This window comes from Camellia sinensis, chromosome 8, assembly GCF_055761805.1.
Source record: "Camellia sinensis isolate YWXY chromosome 8, ASM5576180v1, whole genome shotgun sequence".
Lineage (NCBI taxonomy): Eukaryota > Viridiplantae > Streptophyta > Magnoliopsida > Ericales > Theaceae > Camellia > Camellia sinensis.
The window spans coordinates 187,987,234-188,008,684 of NC_138968.1; the positions used below are offsets into that span (position 1 = coordinate 187,987,234).

Genomic DNA, 21,451 nt, shown 5'->3' on the forward strand with positions numbered 1-21,451 from the left:
CAAATATACCATAAAATCATATAAATCTTAATTAGCACAAAACATCAATCAATTTCAGATTCGACTGCCGATAAGGCCTTGAATTTGCAGTTTAAAGCATAAAACATGAACAGATAGTTTAACAGTCAAGAGATATGATTGTATTCAAACCAGCTCAATCAATCAATCAGTTTAGTAATTCAGTCAGTCAGTCAATTAACATGCTTAATTATGGATTAGCACTAATCAGTGATGAGAGTTGTCACAGTCTCCCCTCCTTATAAAGAGTTTGGTCCTCCAAACTCGAATTACCTTCATTTTGGAAGAAAATAGGGTTCAGTGGGAATAGTTTAGGATATCTCTTGACCATATCATCTTTTCTTTCCCAAGTGGCATAAACGCCACCATGGTCCTGCTAGTCAACTTTCACTAACGGAATCTCTTTGTTTCTCAACTTCTTAATCCGTCTGTTCACGATCTGAATAGGCCGTTCTTCATAAGTGTAGTCATCGCTTAGCACTATACGGGTAGGCTCAATCACATAAAAGGGATCCCGAAGGTAATCCCACAACGTTGAAATATGGAACACATTATGCATATGCTCCATTTCAGGAGGAAGCACTACTTGATACGCCACCGGATTGATTTTCTCAATGATCTCATACGGTCCGACGGGTCTGCCCTTTCATCAGTGTCACTTTCACAAAAATATGATCATTTACTTCGTATTCTCTGTCTCGCCTTCGGACATCCGCATAACTTTTCTGTCGGCTCTGTGCGATTTTCAGTCTCTATTGAATCAATTTCACTTTTTTGGTGGTTTCCTGTACAATCTCGGGCCCACGCAAAGGCCCATCTCCAACTTCTGCCCAGCAAATTAGAGATCAACATTTCCTGTCATATAAAGCCTCGAAAGGCGTCATACCAATACTGGAATTGAAGCTATTGTTGTAGGCAAATTCAGCTAAGGGTAGATGACTTTCCCAATTTCCCTGGAAATCAAGAACACACATCCGCAGTAAATCCTCCAGAGTCTGGATGGTTCTCTTTGACTGACCATCTGTCTGAGGATGGTAGGCATTACTCAATTTCAATTCAGTACTCAATGCAGTTTGCAGGCTTTGCCAAAATCTCGATGTAAACTTCGAGTCCCTACCAGAAATAATGGACATAGGCACTCCATGCAATCTAACAATCTCATCAATATAGATTACAGCCAATTTGTCCGCATTATAAATTGTTTTGATAGGTAAGAAATGAGCAGATTTAGTCAATCTATTAACAATAACCCAAATTGAATCCGTACCTTTACTGGAGCGAGGTAAACCGACAATGAAATTCATAGTGATATGTTCCCATTTCCACTCCGGTATCGGTAAGGGTTGCAATAAACCTGCGGCTCGTTGATGTTCGGCTTTAACTTGTTGGCAATGAAGACATTTTGACACAAAATCAGCAATCTCTTTCTTCATTCCCGGCCACCAGAAAGTTTAATTTCAAGTCTTGATACATTTTTGTATTTCTTGGATGGATAGACAGTTTTGAATTGTGGCCTTCTTGCAGAATTCTTCTTTTCAGTTCAGAATTACTTGGTACACACAATCTTCCCTGAAATTTCAATACATTATTCTCAAATTTGAAATCTGGCCTCGATTTAGATTCCCGTTCTTCGATGATCTTCTTCAAGAAGTCATCCTGTTGCTGTTTCTCTTTAATCTCTTCAATCAGTGCCGGTTGAGCAGAAATAGCTGTTATTGTTCCACCTTGTTCACGTAAAACAATCTCAACTTCAAATTTTTTAAGGTCACCTAGCAACTCTTTCTGTCCGGTGAGTATACAGGCTAAATTTCCAATCGATTTCAGACTCAATGCATCGGCAACGGTATTAGCTTTCCCGGGATGGTACAAAATTTGTAAATCATAGTCTTTAATTAGTTCTAACCATCTCCGCTGCCTCATGTTTAGTTCTTTCTGTGTGAAGAAATACTTTAAACTTTTGTGGTCTGTGTATACCTCACATGTAGCCCCATAAAGGTAGTGACGCCAAATTTTTAGTGCAAACACCACTGCAGCAAGTTCTAAATCATGGGTCGGGTAGTTCTTTTCATGCGGTCTCAGTTGTCGGGAAGCATATGCAATAACTTTCCCATTCTGCATTAAAACACATCCCAAACCCTTGTGAGAAGCATCACTATATACAGTATAACCATCCGTACCTGAGGGTAAGGTGAGAATTGGTGTAGTCACTAGTCGAGTTTTCAACTCTTGAAAAGCTGATTCCCTCTGATCGGTCCAGTCAAATGATATCCCCTTCTGAGTCAACTGTGTCAATGGTAGGGCAATTTTGGAGAAGTCTTTGACAAACCTTCTGTAATACTCGGCCAAGCCTAGAAAACTCCGGACTTCGGTGACATTTGTCGGTCTAGGCCAGTTCATTACTGCTTCAATTTTCTGTGGATCAACTGAAATTTCATCTTTACTGATTACATGCCCCAAAAACATAACATTGTCAAGCCAAAATTCACATTTAGTCAGTTTAGCATACAGTTTCTGTTCTCTTAGAGTCTGCAGGGCAATTCTCAAATGATGTTCATATTCCTCCATGCTTTTGGAATAAATTAAAATGTCATCTATGAATACAACAATAAAGTCATTGAGGAATGGTTTAAAAATTCTGTTCATAAGGTCCATAAATGCGGCAGGTGCATTGGTAACTCCGAAAGGCATAACTAGAAATTCGTAGTGTCCATACCTCGTTCGAAATGCAGTCTTTTCAATGTCCCCTGTCTTGACTTTCAACTGGTGGTATCCAGATCTAAGGTCAATTTTGGAGAATACTTGGGCACCCTGTAACTGATCAAATAAATCATCAATGCGAGGCAATGAATATTTATTTTTCACGGTTACCTTGTTCAGTTCGCGGTAATCAATGCAAAGTTTCAGTGAGCCGTCTTTCTTTTTCACAAATAAGACTGGCGCGCCCCATGGTGAAGTACTGGGCTTGATGAACTTCTTATCTAATAGTTCCTGCAGTTGAACTTTTAACTTTTTCAATTCGGTAGGTGCCATTCTGTACGGAGCTTTAGATACAGGCTGTGTACCCGAAATCACATCAATAGTGAACTCAATCTCCCTGTCAATCAAATCCCCTGGCAGATCATCTGGGAATTCTCTAACTATAGGAATACTGTTCACATCAGTTTTATCATCAGTAGGTATAGTCAATACAGAACATAGATACCCTTTACACCCCTTTCTAATCAATTAAAGAGCTTTCATGGATGAAATTAGGTATGGGGGAGGTACTACTCTTACTCCATTAAACACAAATTCAGGCAGTCCGGGTGGACGGAAAACAACTTGTTTTGTTACACAATCTATGGTAGCATGGTATTTTGTTAACCAGTCCATTCCCAATATCACATCAAAGTGATCAATATTCAGAGGCAATAAATCAATATACAGATGAACATCCCCAACAATAATTTCACATGCAGGGTACATATAAGCACAAGTCATGGATCCTCTAACAGGTGAAGATACAGCTAGCAGATAGTTCATGGGTTCTAATGGTCTATTCAATTTTCGCGAAAAAACATGCGATACATATGAATGTGTAGACCCCGAATCAATCAAAACATACGCATTTTGAGCACAAATTGCGAGTATACCTGACACAACGGTCTTGATATTTTGTACGTCTCCCGATACGAGTGCGAACACTCGGCCTTGCCTCATAGGCTCTTTTCTAGTAGCTTTGGGGTTGGGTTTCGATGGAGCAGTTGATGCTGCGGCGTTTGGTGTAGCTTTACTATTGCCCTGAGGAGTGGAAGGGCAATCTTTGACCATGTGGCCCATCTTGCCACACCTATAACAAGCACCTAAAAGTTTGTAACAAACCCCTTTGTGTTTCTTACCACATTCAGAACAGGGCGGTATGGAACCACTTCCCTGACTGGAACTGGTTGTTGACCCTGTATTCTGCTTCTTATTCGATGAATTGTTTCTGCCTTTCTTGAATTTAAAACCCCGTCTTTTACCACACCACTCGGTCGATGGTGTGTCAGTCTGTTTCAATGCCTTGATGTTTGAGTCAGCCATGATTGCTCGGTCAAGAACATCAACATACTTCAACAGTTTCAAAACATTAATTCTGTCTAGTATTTTCACATTAAGGCCGCTTTCAAACTTCCTGGCCTTCTTGTAGTCAGTGTCCACCATGTGTGGTGCATATCGGGCAAGTTCAGTAAACTTTGTCTCATACTCAGCCACGGACATGGTACCTTGTTCAGTTGTTCAAATTCAGTCACCTTTCTGTCCCTGACACACTGTGGGAAGTATTTCTCAAAGAAGGCTCCCTTAAACTGGGCCCAAGTCATAACGGTGTCGGTGTCACGGATTAGCATCCACCACCTTCTGGCCTCTTCTTGTAAGGTGAAGGTAGCCAATAGCACTTTGTGTGCTTCAGAACACGGAAAGACTTCAAATAACTTTTTTGTTTCGAGCACCCACGCTTCGGCCTTTAATGGTTCAAGGCCTCCTTGAAAAGATGACGGTTTCATCTTACTAAACTTCTGTGTTAGAGTAATGATGTCATCATTAACATTCTGTTCCGGCTGTACCGGAGGAGGTGTGAGATGTTGGTTCTATTGTTGCAGCCTTAAGGCCTCAGTCAACATTTCCACTGTTCTCTCTAGCCTTGCCATTCTGGCCTCAGATGATTCAGATTCATCAGTAGTTCTTGCGTTATCCATTTCATTATAGACAATTATGGCAATTATAAATATAGGTAGTTGCATACTTAAGCACATTAGCACAGATATTCATGTCTTGGCCACACACACTTATCAATGTTCATGCAATGCCCTATTTACTTTTCTAGGACATCCTATAGCTCATTTGGACACGTGTGTGCAGTATAACTCGTGGTTTAGTATCGCTCTGATACCACTCTATCACAACCCAAACCCGCCCCTATGGGTTTAGCATCGTAACCGGCCAGTAATCCGACATTTACCAAAGGCCTGCTTAACAGTAATAAAAATAATGCAGAGTACAGGGGCTGGCGGAAGCCAAAACAGTAATAAAAGATGTCCAATGAGTTGTGACAGTCTGTATGCAAAAAGACTTTTCATATCATATACACATTCAGAACAAAACGGTACATACATACATCATATACAGATATTCAGGTTAGGGACCGGATCCCTACCATAATAGTACAGTACGATATCATTCAGTCTATACAGTAATTACAAAACAGATACAAAAAATGGGGAAACTAAAACACCCCAAAAGCCCTAGCTTTAAGGACTTAGAACCTCTTAGTGAGGCACAGTGGTTGGCTCGACAAAACTGGAGTTTACCCTAACGCTTTTAGTGACAGTCCGATGCCTGTACACCTACATATATATATGAGCAGTGAGGTAAAGCCTAGTGAATAACATATGTGTAAAGAGGTTAAGAATGAATGTCCTTTCAGTATTGAAAACAGTCATTTAAACAGTATATCAGTCATTCAGTTTGTGGCTCATAAATCATGCCACACAGTAATTCAGAAACTATAATAGTCATATGTTACACCCAATAGCAAAATAGTACAGTAGGTCTTAACAGACCGAGCAGTCAATGATGGCCATCAGTAATTGTTCCAAACGTGAGAACCGACAGAGATCTCTGTAACAGTAGCAGTAACAGTATATTGCTATGGATGCCACAAATACAGTTCACAAATAGGACAAACATTCATTCAGTAAACAGTGTCATTTCATAAAGCAGTATAGTCATTTGTTCAGAAAATAATATCATTTGAACATATCTTTACAACATTGTTACTCATAGAGTTCTGGGCTACAGATAAGCTAGTACGTGTCCTCGGATGCCAACCCTACACAGTTACAGAGTGAACACACACTAAGCTACACAGTTGGGAAATAATAACTTAATTCCTAATTTGCCTCGGTGTGGTTTTACATCAATATCCTCATTAAGATGCCTTAAACTAGACCTAAGAATGCCTAGAATGGAATGAGGATGTAAAGATGCACTTTAAAAATATTTTCAGAATTTTTAGAAAACAGAGTTCCCGCTCGAGCGTGGGTTTTCCCACTTGAGCGTACATGCAAACAAAAGTATTCGCTCGAGCTTAAACTTTCTCGCTCGAGCGGACTGCAAAAGTACTGGATGTGTGAAAATCACGCTCGATGGGCACTCAACACCCGCTCGAGCGTGTGACACAAGTCCTCGCTCGAGCGAACTGTAAACACAACAAAAGTGCTGCATACACGAATTTCCCGCTCGAGCGCCACTTACCCCGCTCGAGCGGGAGTCCAAAATCTGGAATCTCCAGATTTGAACCTCAAGCTCAAAATCAAGTTTGAATGCATCAAATTCGATCCTTTTGGGCCAATTTTCTGGAAAACACTTTGTAAATTCATAGTTTAACATGATTCAAAGCTCAATTTGTAAAATCAAGGCCCAAAGGTAAGTCAATTAAACATAATTTCAAACAAATTCCATGAACATGATGTAAAACATAACATGCATTAGTTTAATCAACTCCAAAACTTTAATTACTTGCTCAAATGAGCTCAATTGCCTCAAAAACAAGATGAATTCATGGACTAAGCTCAAGATATGAACATGCATGTGGGATTTCATGAACTACAACCTCAAAACTTAAAAATGTAAACATGCATGCAAGAATTAAGCCTCTATTCAACAATCTTAACCAATTCAAGACTCAACTCTTCAATTTAGCATGAAACATGAAAGAACTAACTTAAATTCACAATTAAAAGGATGGACACACTACCTTAGGTCATCAAACTCAAGAATATAAGCTCAATTGCACAAATCCTTTACAAATTCTTCAAGTCTCCAAGCAAATATAAGATGAAATCAATTCTTCTAAGTCTCTCTCTCTCTAGTCGGCTAAGGCTCAAGGAGTGGCTGATGAAATGTACAAAATGAGATGAAAGCAAATCCCAATAGGTCCCATGTAGTGGGCCACTAATGTGGCAAATTGGTAAATAAGGCTAACTCTTATAATTTATCAACATTTAATCTAATTTAATCATACCAAATCACATTTCAATTAAATATACCATAAAATCATATAAATCTTAATTAGCACAAAACATCAATCAATTTCATATTCGGCTGCTGATAAGGCCTTGAATTTGCAGTTTAAAGCATAAAACATGAACAGATAATTTAACAGTCAAGAGATATGATTGCATTCAAACCAGCACAATCAATCAATCAGTTTAGTAATTCTGTCAGTCAGTCAATTAACATACTTAATCATAGATTATGACTAATCAGTGGTGAGGGTTGTCATAGGAGGGGATTAGTAATCTCTTAGTATTAGTAAGGAGGAGGAAGGGGGATTGGTAAGGAGGAAGTAGAGATGGTATTAGAAAAATAGTGAGGGGATTAGAAATTTTTTTATTTTTTTTATTTTTTATATATTGAGAATTTTTTTTAAACATAATGTTTAATTTTTTATATTTTTTTATTTGTTTTATTATTGTATATAAAAATAATTTAACAATTCCTCACTATTAATCCCCTCACTATCAATCCCCTCACTATTAATTCCCTCCATTCTATCTCTGAAAACAAACGGGGCCTTAGGTAATTGAAAAAATAAAAATAAAAACTCAATGTTTGGAATAATGTAAATAAATATATTTTTAATTTTTTATGAAAATATGTGTAAAAAATTAGAGAGATGATGTGACCCAAAACAGATAAAAAAATAAAAAAGTATACGTTTATAGAAGATTCCAAATAATTCCTTAATATATATTATAATTTTTTTATTTATTTATAAAAGGTACTCTTAAAATGTCACATAATATTCCAATTATTTATTAAAAAGAACATCAGAACAATGAATAAAGCCATTTTATTCCCAATGGTATCCAAAATAATTATAAATTTAAAAAAAAAAGTTATTTTTTTAATTTAAAAAGTATTAAGCAATACCTTTGGAAAGAGTTTTTTTTAGTTTTTTTTGGACTAAAATAGTATTAAAAAATAAAATAAGTTAAAATAGTCAATAAAACAAAATATCATATCAAATCTATAATCATTTTATTTTTTTTCTCACAAACATTACATCTAACTACAAAAAAATTTTAACCTTCTAAAATAATTAAAAACTAAAATAACCTATTAAAATAATAGCTTCCCAAACACCAACTTTGTATGCCTTGAACATGTGCCTAGCTCTTATGATAGAAATAGATTCCAATTGAAGACTTTTGATGAGATCCTGCTAATGATAGTAAAATATGAATAGATTATATATCTCATAATATATATATATATATATATATATAGGGAAATGATATTGAAAACGGTATTATTGGACGTGTGAGGCCCACTATTGATTTTATTTTGATAATTTAAATAATTTATTGTATAAAATTTGTCGAATACTTCATCTTTGTAAAAATTCATATTGATCAGATATCAATAACCTTTGATCAAATTATATTTTTGTTAATGGTAAATAATATTTTAAAAATAAATTATTAATAAAAATGTATTCTGATCAATTGGTTATCGATATCCAACTAATTTGATTTTTTGTAGAGATGAAGTAATCGACAAGATTTACACATTGAACGATTATTATCAAAATGAGATACGTGATGGGCCCCAAGGGCCTAATAGTACCGTCTAATTTACAAAGTGATGGAGATTAAGGCGTTGTTTGGGGTGTCCTAAATAAGTGTACTTTTTGTCTTTTTGAACTAAAAATTTGAGGAAAAAAATATGGATGTTTGGGTTAACTTTTTGACTTTTTATGAAAAAATGTATATTAAAAAATTATATAAAGAAGTGTGTAGGAGAAGATTGGAGATGAGTGAATGACAGCTGTACAATCCGGCAGGCGGATTCTTAGTAAGAAATTATTGGGTACTTTTCGAGCATTGTAGTGGACTGTTTTGTTCGGCCCGTGGGGGTCATCACGGGTCCCATTTTGATAATCTAAACCGTTGAATGTGTAGAACTCGTCGAGCACTATATGTCTATAAAAAATTATGTTGATTGGATATCGATAGCTATCTGATCAGATTTGTTTTTTTTAGTTGTTAATTATAACACCATCCATTTTTCTTACAAAACTGATTTGATCATATAGTTATCGATATCCGATCAATTTGATTTTTTACAGACATGTAGTACTCGACGATTTATACACATTGAACGGTTCAGATTATCAAAACGGGACCCGTGATAGGCCCTCACGGGCTGAACAACAGTGTGTGAAAATTGTCCCAAATTGTCTAATACTTGGGGCAAACGCTGCACAGCCCCTTTAACTTTTCATGATGGCTGAATTGTATGATGTGTGAGAAATTATTTCTTTAATATTTTTTTTTGGTGAATAGTGATAATTTTTTAATTTTTTGAGTAATTTTTTAACTTTTTGACTTTTTTCAGAGTTGCCAAGCTTGGCCTAAATTGATAAAATATGAAATTTATGAATAAAATGAATTTGAATTATTAATTTTTTTTAATTAATTCGGAATTAGTAAGGATAAATTTATGTTTGGGAACTTAGTTACCAGATTTTTTTTTGATTTTTTATCACTAAAAGACAAAGGTTTTGCAAAATTAAAAAAATAAATTCAAACAAAATATCACATCTAACTCTATAATTATTTCATTTTTTCTCTCACAAAAATCACATCTAATCACAAAAAAAAAACACAATTATCTTTTCAAATACTAAATTTTTTTTATCTACTAATATTTTATAACTAAAAAATTTTATATAAAAATTCACTTCCCAAACACTCACGTAGTGTTACTGATAAAACACTATAAAATACTTTTGAGCGATTGATACACAAAACAAAGCCTGTGTTTGGCAAGTGGGTTTGCAGGTTTTTTTTGGCTATTTTAGCTACAAAAAATAAAATAGGCTATTTTAGTCATAACAAGCAAAACATCACATCCAACCCATAATCATTACATTTTTCTCTCACAAAAAACTCAAAAAAGTCAAAAAAATTAAAAAACTCTTTCCAAACCAAGCTTTTAAGCCCAAGCAAAAATAGTTAAAAAAGCCAAAAAATCAACCCACTTCCCACGCGGAGGCAAAACAAGAATAATATATTCTTTAAACAAAGGCAATCGATTATGTTATGTTCCATCAATACTTTTGAGCGATTGATAGATACAGTGACTCCTAATCGAATACCATATCTGTCTCAATCCCTAGATTTTTTGCAGGAAAAAAAAAATTTAGGGTACGTTTGGTATGATTTTGAGAGAATAATTTTTAAAAATTATTTTAGAGAGAAAATTTAGAATTTTTTTTAGTTTGTTTAATTATATATTTTGAAAGTAATTTTAGAATATGAGAGTTTAAAATGATTTGATATTTTATTGTAATTGAATAGATATGTGTGAGAAAAAAAGTGATTGAAAAAAAGGAGAAGAAAGAAAAAAATAATTAGTTAATGTGTAAAAGAGAGAAAGTAATTTTAAAAAAATTACAAGCTAAACAAATTTTTTTAAATTTTTTTTTTCAAAATCACCCAACAAATCCAAACCAAACATAGCGTTAAAGATTATTCAAAGTGATGGCTTCATTGTTCCGCAACCATTCATATAAAAACTTCCCACAAAACCCTAGAAAAACCTTAACCCTAGATCTATCTGCTTCATCAATATATTTTTTGGTTCTTTAGAATCAATGAAATCAATGAATATATTCTCAGACGTTGAAGACAGAATAAGCAGTTTAACAGATGATCTTCTCCACCACATTCTCTCCTTCCTTCCCACTCTCAACTCTGTGCGCACCAGTGCCTTATCACAGAGATGGAGACACCTCTGGAAATCTGTTCAAACTCTGCATTTTGATAATCTCGATTGGTGGAACTGTGAAGGCAGTTTAGCAGATCAAATACTCTGCAAAAACTCGAAAATTATCTCAAAATTGCACTTCCATTGCACTCGAATTGAACAAGACTTGTTCCGCATTGTTCCATTACTCGGCCGTAAAATTCGCGAGTTGGATATTGATCTCCCTATTTGCCTTCCTGAAGATCTAATCGAGAGCTTTCGATACTGTGAAATTCTTCAAGTTTTGAAGATTCGATGCAATTTCAAGATCTATACTAAGAATTGGACTGGTTTCCGATCCCTCAGGGTCCTCCATATTTCGATTTCGAATCCTTGTAATGTGTCGATGCAAACACTCTCTCGAAGTTGCTCTGTACTCGAAGAGTTGGTGTTGGTGCTAGTGTTTGATCTAAATGGGTCGCATGGTTTGTGGAATAAGAGTTTTGAGATTTTTGTACCGACTCTAAAGAGGTTAAGTATGCGGATTCGACATGGTAAGAATTGCAAATTCGATGTTACGGTCCCAGCTCTTGAGTGTCTTGATATAAAAGATAGTGAATTTTCACAGTACAAATTTAGAGACATGCCGTGTTTAAAGAAAGCGAAACTCGATGTTGTTGTGAGTAACTTTGGCGAAGCTAAAAACTGCGCAATGCAGCTTCTTTGTGCGGTGGCTAGTACCAGTTCTCTATCTTTATCTGCCACTACTATGTGTGTAAGTTTTTCATTACTGTTATCATCAGATTCTGTGTACTTAGAATTTTTCTCTCCATTTTATTAAGTTACATTTTATCGAGTTCTTTGAGATATAATTAATTGCAGTCTCTTACTTCATATCCCAATCCACCAAATAATTTTGCAATCCCATACAACAAAATTGGTTCGTCTATGTTTCGCTGTATTTTTACAATAATGTTAGGATGATTATATCTTATTATATTTCATTTGTCGTATGATATGACACTCAAATTCGTCACATTAATCACATATTTTTATTAGATTTTGTTATCCTTTGTCGATATATATGCTTCAATCGACTCGAAGAGAAAAAAAGCTTAAAGTATACACTCCCTTAGGCATAAATATTCATCTTTATATATTGTTCTGATTTAACATGGCGTTCTCATTCTTCCACTGAAGATTCTCAACTCTGCACATGGTGTTCTCAATTCACTGTATATTAGCAACTCTGCTTGCGGTATGAATCTGCCTTCATTCCCTAACCTGACCCGTTTCGAACTACAAGTTTTCCATGGATTTAGTTGGAATTTGGTGATTGAATTCCTCGAGAACTCACCTAAGCTAGAGATTTTGATATTGAGAAAGGTCAGTCAAATGAAATCGCTATGTTCGAATACTTGATGCTTTAACTTTTGAATTTTCCTAATCTTGTGATTTCTCTCATTAGGAAGCGAAACAGTGTTGGCATTGTTTGGAAACACCATGTTGGACTCCTAAAAAGTGTGCACCTAGTTGCTTGTTATTGAATATCAATGTTATTGAGATTGTGGGATTCAAGGGAGGACAGGAAGAGTTGGAACTACTTGAATATTTGTTGAAGAATGCAAAGATGCTGGATAAATTGACAATTGATTCCATAAATTTAGATCCAAATGATGCAATTTGCAAGAACTTGTTTCTATTTAGAAAACCTGAGGTTTGACTCTCGGCACGATTCATAGATTTAGGAAGTGGCCTTTAAATCTTGAGTTTACACGCTAGATCGAGTTCTCGATTATTTTTTAAAAAAATTAAAAATTTAATTAATTTCCAATGAAGTTTTAATTTTTTTTAATTGCTATTTATGGTCAAGGTAATGATGCATGCTTTCTTTTTCTTTTTTTTATATTTCGGTATCTGTGCATGCTTTTGTGCGAAAAGAAAATGGATTATTTTTTTGGATGGTCATATTTGGCATGATCTAAAAAAGTTAAAAAATTACTATTCTATTTAAGTTATATCATTTTATTTAAGTTATATCACCTCTTTAACACATCATTTTAGACCTAACTCATATCAAACCCATATTTCATAGTCAAAAATACACTTATTTAAATCATTCCAAATCAAAATTTGCTTATTTGTGGTTCACTTTTGGCTCAATCTGGGCTAATTCATTGAACAATAGTAAACTATGGTGGCTTGATAATTCTCACGTCACAGATTTGCAGAAACGAATTTGGTAAAAAAAAAAAAAAAAATTAAAAATATTTATGGTGTGCTATATCAATTTATGATAAAAATTATATATATATATATATATATCTATTTTGTGATAACAAAAAATTATATGTAAGAAAAGTTACAGTATTTTATAATTTATATGTTATGAAAGACAATAATATATAGTAGCATCTTCCAACTAAAAAATTCATGAAATAAACATATATAATATAGATAATGTTATACATTAAAGATTTTATAAAAAAAAATTATTCACTAATTAATGCGACCCTTATCATTTTATTTATTTATTTATCATCTATATGATCTATTTTATTATATAAAGTCTACATTGTTAGGTGTACTTTTTTTTCTTTTTTTTTTTTCAAAATACCCTCATGTAACTTGCAATTATGTAATTAAATTAAATTTAAGAGTAATATTACGAATTCAAAAATTTTATCTCAAATTTTATTAGAAATATCAATTTATGATTCAGGTTCAATCTCCCCCACAACGCACTATCTAGAAAAGTCTGGATAGTTATGTTTGGGAGAGTAACTTTTCTCTAAATTTAAATCAAAATTTGTAATTTCTTATAGGTTTGATAGCACACACCCACACATAGCCTGTATTATTAAAGTTAATCATGTTTTAAATTCTAAAATTTTATTATTACATTATATGTCAATTTATAAAACCGTAAATTTCGAATTTTTTTAATTCAAAAAATTGATATAATATAACAATTTTCTATAACAAAATAAAAATGCAAGACTCTAAAAAAAATGTGTGGATCTTTTAAAGTTCTTTTGCAGTAAAATGATAAGAAAAAAAATTGTGAGAGGAACGGGAAAAGGAGGATGAAGAAGAGGGGTACCAACCGTTGTAGGTAGAAGAAGACACATTAAAATTTTAGAAAATGTTATGTACTCTTAAGTAATTTACTAAATTGTTTATCAAAATTCTTACATGGGTATGAGACCACACAAATTCATATGTGTGTGGGTCTCACATCCATGTAAAAGGTTTGATAGATTATTTGGGCCCCTAGCACAACTAAATTTTATTTATTTATTTTTATTATGAGTCCTATATGATATGAATATCACCTAATTTTTTTGGGTAAAATTCATTATGGCTTAATAGCATTTACTCTTGTCTTTTAAAACTAGTCATATGCTCCCATATAATTTTGAACTAAAATACAACTATTAACACTAAAGTGGGATAAAATTAAGTCTTGGTGTTCGGCCCAAAGCCGGACCCGAACTAGTAGGGGAGCTAAGGGCTCGGCCCAGTGACCAAACACTTGCTCCCGATCAACGCAATCGAGGTAGCTCGGCCCAATCCGAAATGGACTGAGTAACATGTTGGACAAACAACCACTCCAAAGTGGGCCAAGCAACATGTTGGACCTTCTGGTTGGACAATCACTCTGGAGTAGACCAACTTAAAGAGGACCAATTCACTGAAGATCTTTCTTAGGCTCACAAGAGATAAGCAACTCTACTCCTCTCCTTTTGTCTGAACAAAATGTGGAGACACGGAGATACAGAGGGACAAGGTACATACATGACAGACCTGCATCTGAGTGTCAGGCGAAGTGGTCGTCCTCCTCCAATGAGAGACGACCACTAGTGAGACAAATAAGACAGACCTGCACCCGAGTGTTAGGTGGAGTGGTTGTCCTCATCCAATGGGAGACGACCATGAATAAAGCACATTGGACAAATTGCGAAGCGAGAAAGTCTTAAAGGACAAACAACCTTCTCCTATAAAAGGTGAACACTATTCACTCTCAAGGGATCGAAAATCCACACACTTAACATATATACACTTTTTGTGTTCTCTCTTCTTCCTTTCCCTGAGTCCCTGACTTTACCATCAGAGGGGTTTCCGACCAAACCCCAGTCGGGCAGCCTCACCGTTTGTTACTCTGTGCAGATCTTCAATTCTCAGACCACGCTATTCATCTACGAAGTTCAACCCTTCTTCATAGTGCAGAAATCACCCTCCGCACAATTGGCGCCGTTTGTGGAAATACCACTGCTCGCTTCGTGACAAACTCCGACGATAGGAATCGAAGATACATCCTATTCTAGGCTAGCAGAGAGGACTCCAATGATAGAAAGGACCGAAGATAAGGGTCTGGCATTTCCCTCAGCGCACGATGACCCTATGGACCACGACGATCAGACACCCGACGTGGCGGAGTGACGCAATGTCATTGCCGTTGAGTCGTCTCAACATCTTTTTGTTGAGAAGGACCATTGTGACCACATCATTGACTCAATGGGTTTGGAGATCATTGAGCTTCGCACCCAACTGATGAAGTTCATGGCGACCCCAGCGGAGCTAAGAAAGTCCGTTGGTGGACTATCGCAAAGGAGACATACTCCTCCTCTCCCTCCGCCTCATAAAGAGCACTCCAGCCGTTGCCCTACTGGTAGAGAGCGTAGACGGCCGATCGGTAAGTAGTGAAGGGGCCAGCAGTAGGACAAATAACCTCCAAAAAAATAACCCACGAGAGGATTCTCATAAAAGGCAGGGGACTGTTAGCCGCCTATCTGAAACCTTCATTGTTACCGCGACAAGCAACCGTACGATTTGAGAAGTTGGCTGAATGATAACCGAGAAGAGACACGACAACTACGCAGGGAAAACGAACATCGATGAGATAGGAAGGAGGAACACCGATTTGACAGGGAAAGGGACCAGTTAGATCAATCCATACACCAACAAGAGTGTCGCGCTCTAGACCGGTTGGTATCCACCCCATTCTCTCTAGAGATAGAAGTTGTAGAACCTCCGTGGAAGTATAGCTCGCCAAAATTCATTCTCTATGACGAGAAGACGGACCCTCTGGCACACATTAGCCATTACTGCCAGATGATGTCCCTCTAGAACCGCGACCATGTGCTCATGTGTAAAGTCTTCCCTTCTAGCCTTGGAGAACTTGGCCTTTGATGGTTTGAAAAACTCCCCATTGGTTCAATTTCTGACTGGATGTAGCTCTCTAAGGCATTCTTAGCCCGATTTGTCTCTAACAGCAGAGTCCCAAAGCAGTTGGATACTTTGTTCAATATCCGAAAGGACAGGAAAGAGACCCTGCGCCAGTATGTGCGACGATATTGGGAGGAATATGGCAACTTAGAGGAAAATGTTTGCAGTGAACAATTGGCCATGATATACTTCAAGCAAGGCCTAGCTCCTTCGCACAAGCTAAGACAGTTGTTGACGAAACGACCTGCCCCTACCATGAAAGATCTGAGGGCCCGAATAGAGCAACAAGCTCGTGTGGAGGATGACGTTGTTTCAATACATGTTGCAGTTGCTGAAAAAGAAATTAGATCTCTCCGACCATCTAGGACAAAGCAGCCAAGGAGGGATGAGCAGCGCAAGAACTATGGCTAGAAGAACCGCACTATAGTGGAAAACGAAGAGGAAAGGCCAAGTCTTATGAAGGCATCACTACCGTCTTCAAAGAGCCAATATGCAGGCTTGTCGAGAAACTTAAAGGGGAAGCCTTCTTTGTCTGGCCCGCTAAGATGCGTGGAGACCCTGCTCAGTACAATCAAACATTGCGTTGCACCTATTATCGAGAGAAGGGACACAAGACGCAAAATTGCAGAGCTCTCAAACAATACTTGGAGGACTTAGTTACGGCGGGCCACCTCCAACAATGGATAGACGTTGATAAGACGAGGGAAAAGCAAGGACAAAACCAAACCCCTCCTGAAGAGAACCGTGCCCCAAGGTTGGTCATCAACGTTATCCATGGAATGGCTGACCCCGAAAGGGAAAATGCTTTTCGAGGCGAGATCCAACGAGCCACTCACCTTCAACGAGTCATGTTAGTGGGACCTCCTCCCAAAAAGTCCAAGACAGAAACCAGGCCTTCACGATTAAACGTCATGTTTACCGAGAAGGACCTAGAAGGAATCCAACACCCCCATACCGACGCCCTCATCATTACAGTTGGTGTAGCCAACAAGTTTGATGTGAAACGAGTCTTAATTAACATCATGTATTATGAACTTTTCAAGAAGCTTGGCCTCAGATACCTGTCACCTCCCCTGTAGTTGGCTTTAACTCGTAAACAGAATGGCCGCTCAGCCGAATAACTCTGCATGTCATAGCTAAGTCCTAGGTGGTCTCTGTTGACTTCTTGGTGGTAAACATCCCATCTCCTTACAATGCCATCCTCGACTGACCCTGGATTCATCAGATGAAGGCAGTCCCTTCCACTTATCACCAACTCGTTTGCTTTCCAACCAAGTATGGAGTAAAGAAGAATCATGGAGACCAAGTGGCAGCCAAACACTACTTCATTGCCGCTTTGAAAACCAAACAAGTCTGCGACCAAGTGTAGATGGTGGAAGTACTTGACCAGCCAGCTTTGGAAGACGTTGGTAGAGTGCCAACCGAGAAGATGGTAGAAGACTTGGAGACGGTCTTGGTATAAGAAGGAAACCCAGACAAGTTCTTCCTGCTCGGCACTTCCCTCACTGTTGGAGAGAAAGAGCAATTATTGGCTCTACTCTGTAAAAGCATCGAAGTGTTCGCCTGGTCGACCTATGACACTCCTGGGTTGGACCCCAATTATGTCTGTCATCAACTTAACGTCCAATTAGGAGCACAATCGGTTGTTTAGAAGAGTAAACGGTCATCCGCGCAACACACCGATGCAGTAATTGAAGAGATGGACAAACTTTTAGAAGTGCAGTACCCAAAGTGACTGTCCGACACTGTCATAGTGAAGAAGAAGAATGGCAAGTGGAGAGTCTGCGTTGATTTCACTAGCCTTAACAAAGTTTGCCCCAAGGATAGCTTTCCTCTTCCACGGATAGATCAACTTGTTGACGCAATGGCTAGACATGAACATATGAGCTTTCTAGACGCCTACAGTGGCTACCATCAGATCCCCATGTTCGACCCTGACCAGGAGAAAACGGCTTTCATCAGCCTTAGAGGCACTTACTGCTACAAAATGATGCCCTTCAGCTTGAAAAACGCTGGTACGACCTACCAGCGAATGGTCACAAAAATGTTCAAAGACCAACTCGGTAAAACCATGGAAGCATACATTGACGACATGGTCATCAAAAGCAAGTTGGCCGAGCACCATCTGAGGGACCTTGAGCAAGTGTTTGAAATTCTAAAGACTCACAAGCTTCAACTGAACACCTCAAAATGTGCCTTTGGAGTAGGATCAGGGAAGTTCTTGGGGTACATGGTGACTAGGCGGGGCATTGAAGCTAACCCCGACCAAATCAAAGCCCTCAAAGACCTCAAAGTGCCTACAAAGGCTAAGGAACTCCAGGAACTTGTTGGCATGGCTGCAGCACTTAACCGTTTCATCAGTCGGTCCTCTGATCAGATGACGCCCTTCTTCTAACTTCTAAGGAAGAAAGCTAGTTTTGAATGATGAAGCCAGTGCTCCGAAGCACTAGAAGATTTGAAGAAATATTTGTCCTCTCGTCCTCTTCTATCTACCCCTGTCACCAACAAAGAGCTTTTTCTTTACTTGGTTGTTTCTAATCATACTGTTAGTTCAATGCTGGTCAGAGAGGATGGAAAAGAGCAAAAACTAGTGTATTATGTTAGCAAGACTCTCTTAGACGCCGAAACTAGATACTTGCCATTGGAGAAATTGGCATATGCCCTATTAATTGCCTCTAGGAAGCTTGTTCACTACTTTCAAGGACATACCATCAACGTCCTCACTGAATTCTCTTTCAAGTCGGTGTTCAGTTGAGCAGATTTCTCAAGCCAAACAGCAAAATGGGCGGTGGAGCTTGGAGAGTTTGACATCAAGTTCTAACCTCGAACTACCATCAAAGCCCAAGTCCTAGCAGACTTTGTTACAGAATTCACTCCGAGATCAGCTGTTCCCTCCGAAGGGAGCTCGGCCTTGGTCACTATAACTGTCTAGCACAAGGGGCAATCCCCAGCCGAAGCATGGAAACTTTTTATTCGAGACGTATGGAAGCTATTTGTGGATGGTTCTTCTAACCAAAAAGGCTCAGGGACAGGAATTGTCCTTATTTCTCCTAAAGGATTCATGTGGAAACAGACTATCCGATTGGGCTGGAAAGCTTCTAATAATGAAGTAGAGTATGAAGCTCTACTAGCCGGTCTATGAAGTGTTGAACACTTCAACGCTGAGGAGCTACTCGTCTTTAGCGATTCCCAATTAGTGATCAACCAACTCTCTGGAGTTTATGAGGCTCGCGACGAGCGGATGACCACTTATGCAGAACAAGCCAAAAACTTGATCAGAAAGTTCCAGGCCATTAGAGTTGAGAAGATTGGCCGAGAGGGACATGGTCACGCTGATGCCTTAGCTTGCTTGGGTTCCTCAGTTGACTTCAGAGATGGTCGCAAATATGGGTGGAATATGTACCCCAACCAAGTATTCAACTAGTCAAAATAGTCCTCTGCACTGACTTGGGCCCAAGCTGGGTGGACCCACTTTTGGCCTTTTTGAAAAATGGCACCCTTCTTGGGGACAAAAAAGAAGCGCATAAGATAAGGCACAGAATTGCTCGGTTTTGGGTCTCCCCATCTGGCAAGCTTTATAAGAAGTCCTATATGGGCCCTTATTTACTTTGTGTTTATCCATGTCTGGTGGAGAATGTGCTTTACGAGATCCATGATGGAATTTGTGGGAGCCACACTGGTGGTCGGTCCTTGGCACACCGAGCCCAAACACACGGGTATTGGTGGCCATGCCTGCAAAAAGAGGCCCAACAGTATGTCCGCAAGTGCGACAAGTGCCAAAAGTTTGCTCCTCTTATTCACCAGCAAGCCAGCCAAAGCTCTGACTCCCCTCATCAGTCTTTGACTATTCGCTCAGTGGGGCTTAGACATTGTTGGACCATTAGCCAGGGGAACTGGGAATCAAAGGTTCTTCATTACTGCAACTGATTACTTCACTAAGTAGGTGGAGGTGGAGGCCTTATGTAAGATCAAAGAAGCAGACTCTAAGAGGTTTGTTTGGCGCAATGTTGTGACTCGATTTGGCATTCCCAGAGTCCTTCTCTTTGACAATGGCACACAATTTGATGGCAAGATCTTCAGGAGATTTTGCTTTGACTTGAAGATAGAGTTCCAAAACTCCACTCCGGCCTACCCATAGGGTAATGGCCAGGTTGAGGCATCTAACAAGATGATCATTGATGGGATAAAAAAGCATCTTGAAAAGGCCAAGGGCAAATGGGTGGAAGAGATACCGAATGTCCTATGGGCCTACCGAACTACTCCTCGCCGATCGACCGGTGAGACACCTTACTCTCTTACCTATGGGCTGGAAGCAGTCATCCTTTTAGAGGTTGGCCTTCCTACCATCCGTTCTGAGATCTTTGAGCTAGCAGACAGTGATGAAGCCATTTCCCAAGCTTTGGACATGGCCGAAGAGCGCAAGGAAGCTACCCTCGTTCGATTGGTGACTTACCAACAACAGCTCACTAAGAGCTTCAACAAGAATGTGCGTCTGAGGCATTTCCTACCAGGTGACTTGGTATTTAAGAAGGTGATGGATCACGAGAAAGTTCCAGGAGAAAGGAAACTCAGTGTTAACTAGGAAGGGCTCTACAAGGTCACTTCAGCGCTTGGCAATGGCACATACTATATGGCCGATTTAGCAGGGAAGACAATCCCTAGACTGTGGAACATTGCCAACCTAAAGAAGCACTTCCAGTGATGTGATTCTTAGAATGAAGTATTCTCAGTAATATATTTCTCAGAGCATGCCTTGATGTAACCAAAAGTTCTAAATATCAATGAATGAGTTTTTTTTTTTTTACAATTTGTCTTTATTTACTTGTGTTGTACATTTATGCTCGGTAGAGCAAATTGGCCACGGGTCTTAACTCAAGCCAAGCCCGGATGCTCGACCCTTTGGTTGGAGCGGGGTGCCAGGTGGTATAACTTGGTGGAATTTGTGCCGAGTATCGTTACTTGGAGCACGGTCCATATTCACAATCTGCGCTCAAAGAAGGACCGAATTACACTCTACGATGGGTTAAATTAAGCCAACACTTGACCAAGTCAGGTAGCGGTCGAACAACATGATAGAAAACTTTCACAATTTTTTTATCTCCTAAGGCATGAAGCGTGGTCTGACCGAACAAACAGCCTTCTGAGCCACAGAGCTCATGCTCAGCAGGGGCCATCAAAAACTCAATTTTTTCCAAGGCACGAAGCTTGATCAGACCGAATAGATGGCCTGTTAGGCCACAGAGCCTCTGCTTGGCCGGGCGCAAACATTACATATAAGCAAAAATTGAAGATAAGCAGTTCAACCCTTGCGAAAATGTAAGAACAAGTGCATTGAAATAAAACTTCAATTACCAAAAAGAGTTCGCCTTACAAAAGAAAAGGTCTAGCTGACCGAACTCCAAGACAAATAAAAAAAAAGGTGCAAGTTGCA

General features: G+C 38.2%; 3 protein-coding genes across 3 annotated transcripts; all 3 read left to right on the plus strand.

The window, feature by feature from the left end:
* The first annotated feature begins 10,596 nt into the window (after positions 1–10,596).
* On the plus strand, positions 10,597–12,648 carry LOC114321211 (F-box/FBD/LRR-repeat protein At4g26340). Its single transcript, XM_028268375.2, has 3 exons — positions 10,597–11,566; positions 11,992–12,177; positions 12,260–12,648. Exons 1-3 carry the CDS (start codon positions 10,700–10,702, stop codon positions 12,512–12,514), a joined length of 1,308 nt encoding a protein of 435 aa, XP_028124176.1. The 5' UTR covers positions 10,597–10,699; the 3' UTR covers positions 12,515–12,648.
* Positions 12,649–16,565: 3,917 nt separating this feature from the next.
* LOC114321358 (uncharacterized) lies at positions 16,566–17,099 on the plus strand. Its single transcript, XM_028268528.2, has one exon. It carries the CDS (start codon positions 16,566–16,568, stop codon positions 17,097–17,099), a length of 534 nt encoding a protein of 177 aa, XP_028124329.2.
* Positions 17,100–20,188: 3,089 nt separating this feature from the next.
* Positions 20,189–20,602, plus strand: LOC145798353 (uncharacterized). The gene has a single exon (XM_082885880.1). It carries the CDS (start codon positions 20,189–20,191, stop codon positions 20,600–20,602), a length of 414 nt encoding a protein of 137 aa, XP_082742006.1.
* The last annotated feature ends 849 nt before the right edge of the window (positions 20,603–21,451 follow it).

Bases quoted from the DNA above. Each gene is read 5' to 3' on its own strand.
- LOC114321211 (XM_028268375.2), top strand. From the start codon at position 10,700: ATGAAATCAATGAATATATTCTCAGACGTTGAAGACAGAATAAGCAGT. The intron at 11,567-11,991 runs GTAAGTTTTTCA...CTTCCACTGAAG, and splicing joins TATCTGCCACTACTATGTGT to ATTCTCAACTCTGCACATGG. The intron at 12,178-12,259 runs GTCAGTCAAATG...TTCTCTCATTAG, and splicing joins AGATTTTGATATTGAGAAAG to GAAGCGAAACAGTGTTGGCA.
- LOC114321358 (XM_028268528.2), top strand. From the start codon at position 16,566: ATGCGTGGAGACCCTGCTCAGTACAATCAAACATTGCGTTGCACCTAT.
- LOC145798353 (XM_082885880.1), top strand. From the start codon at position 20,189: ATGATCATTGATGGGATAAAAAAGCATCTTGAAAAGGCCAAGGGCAAA.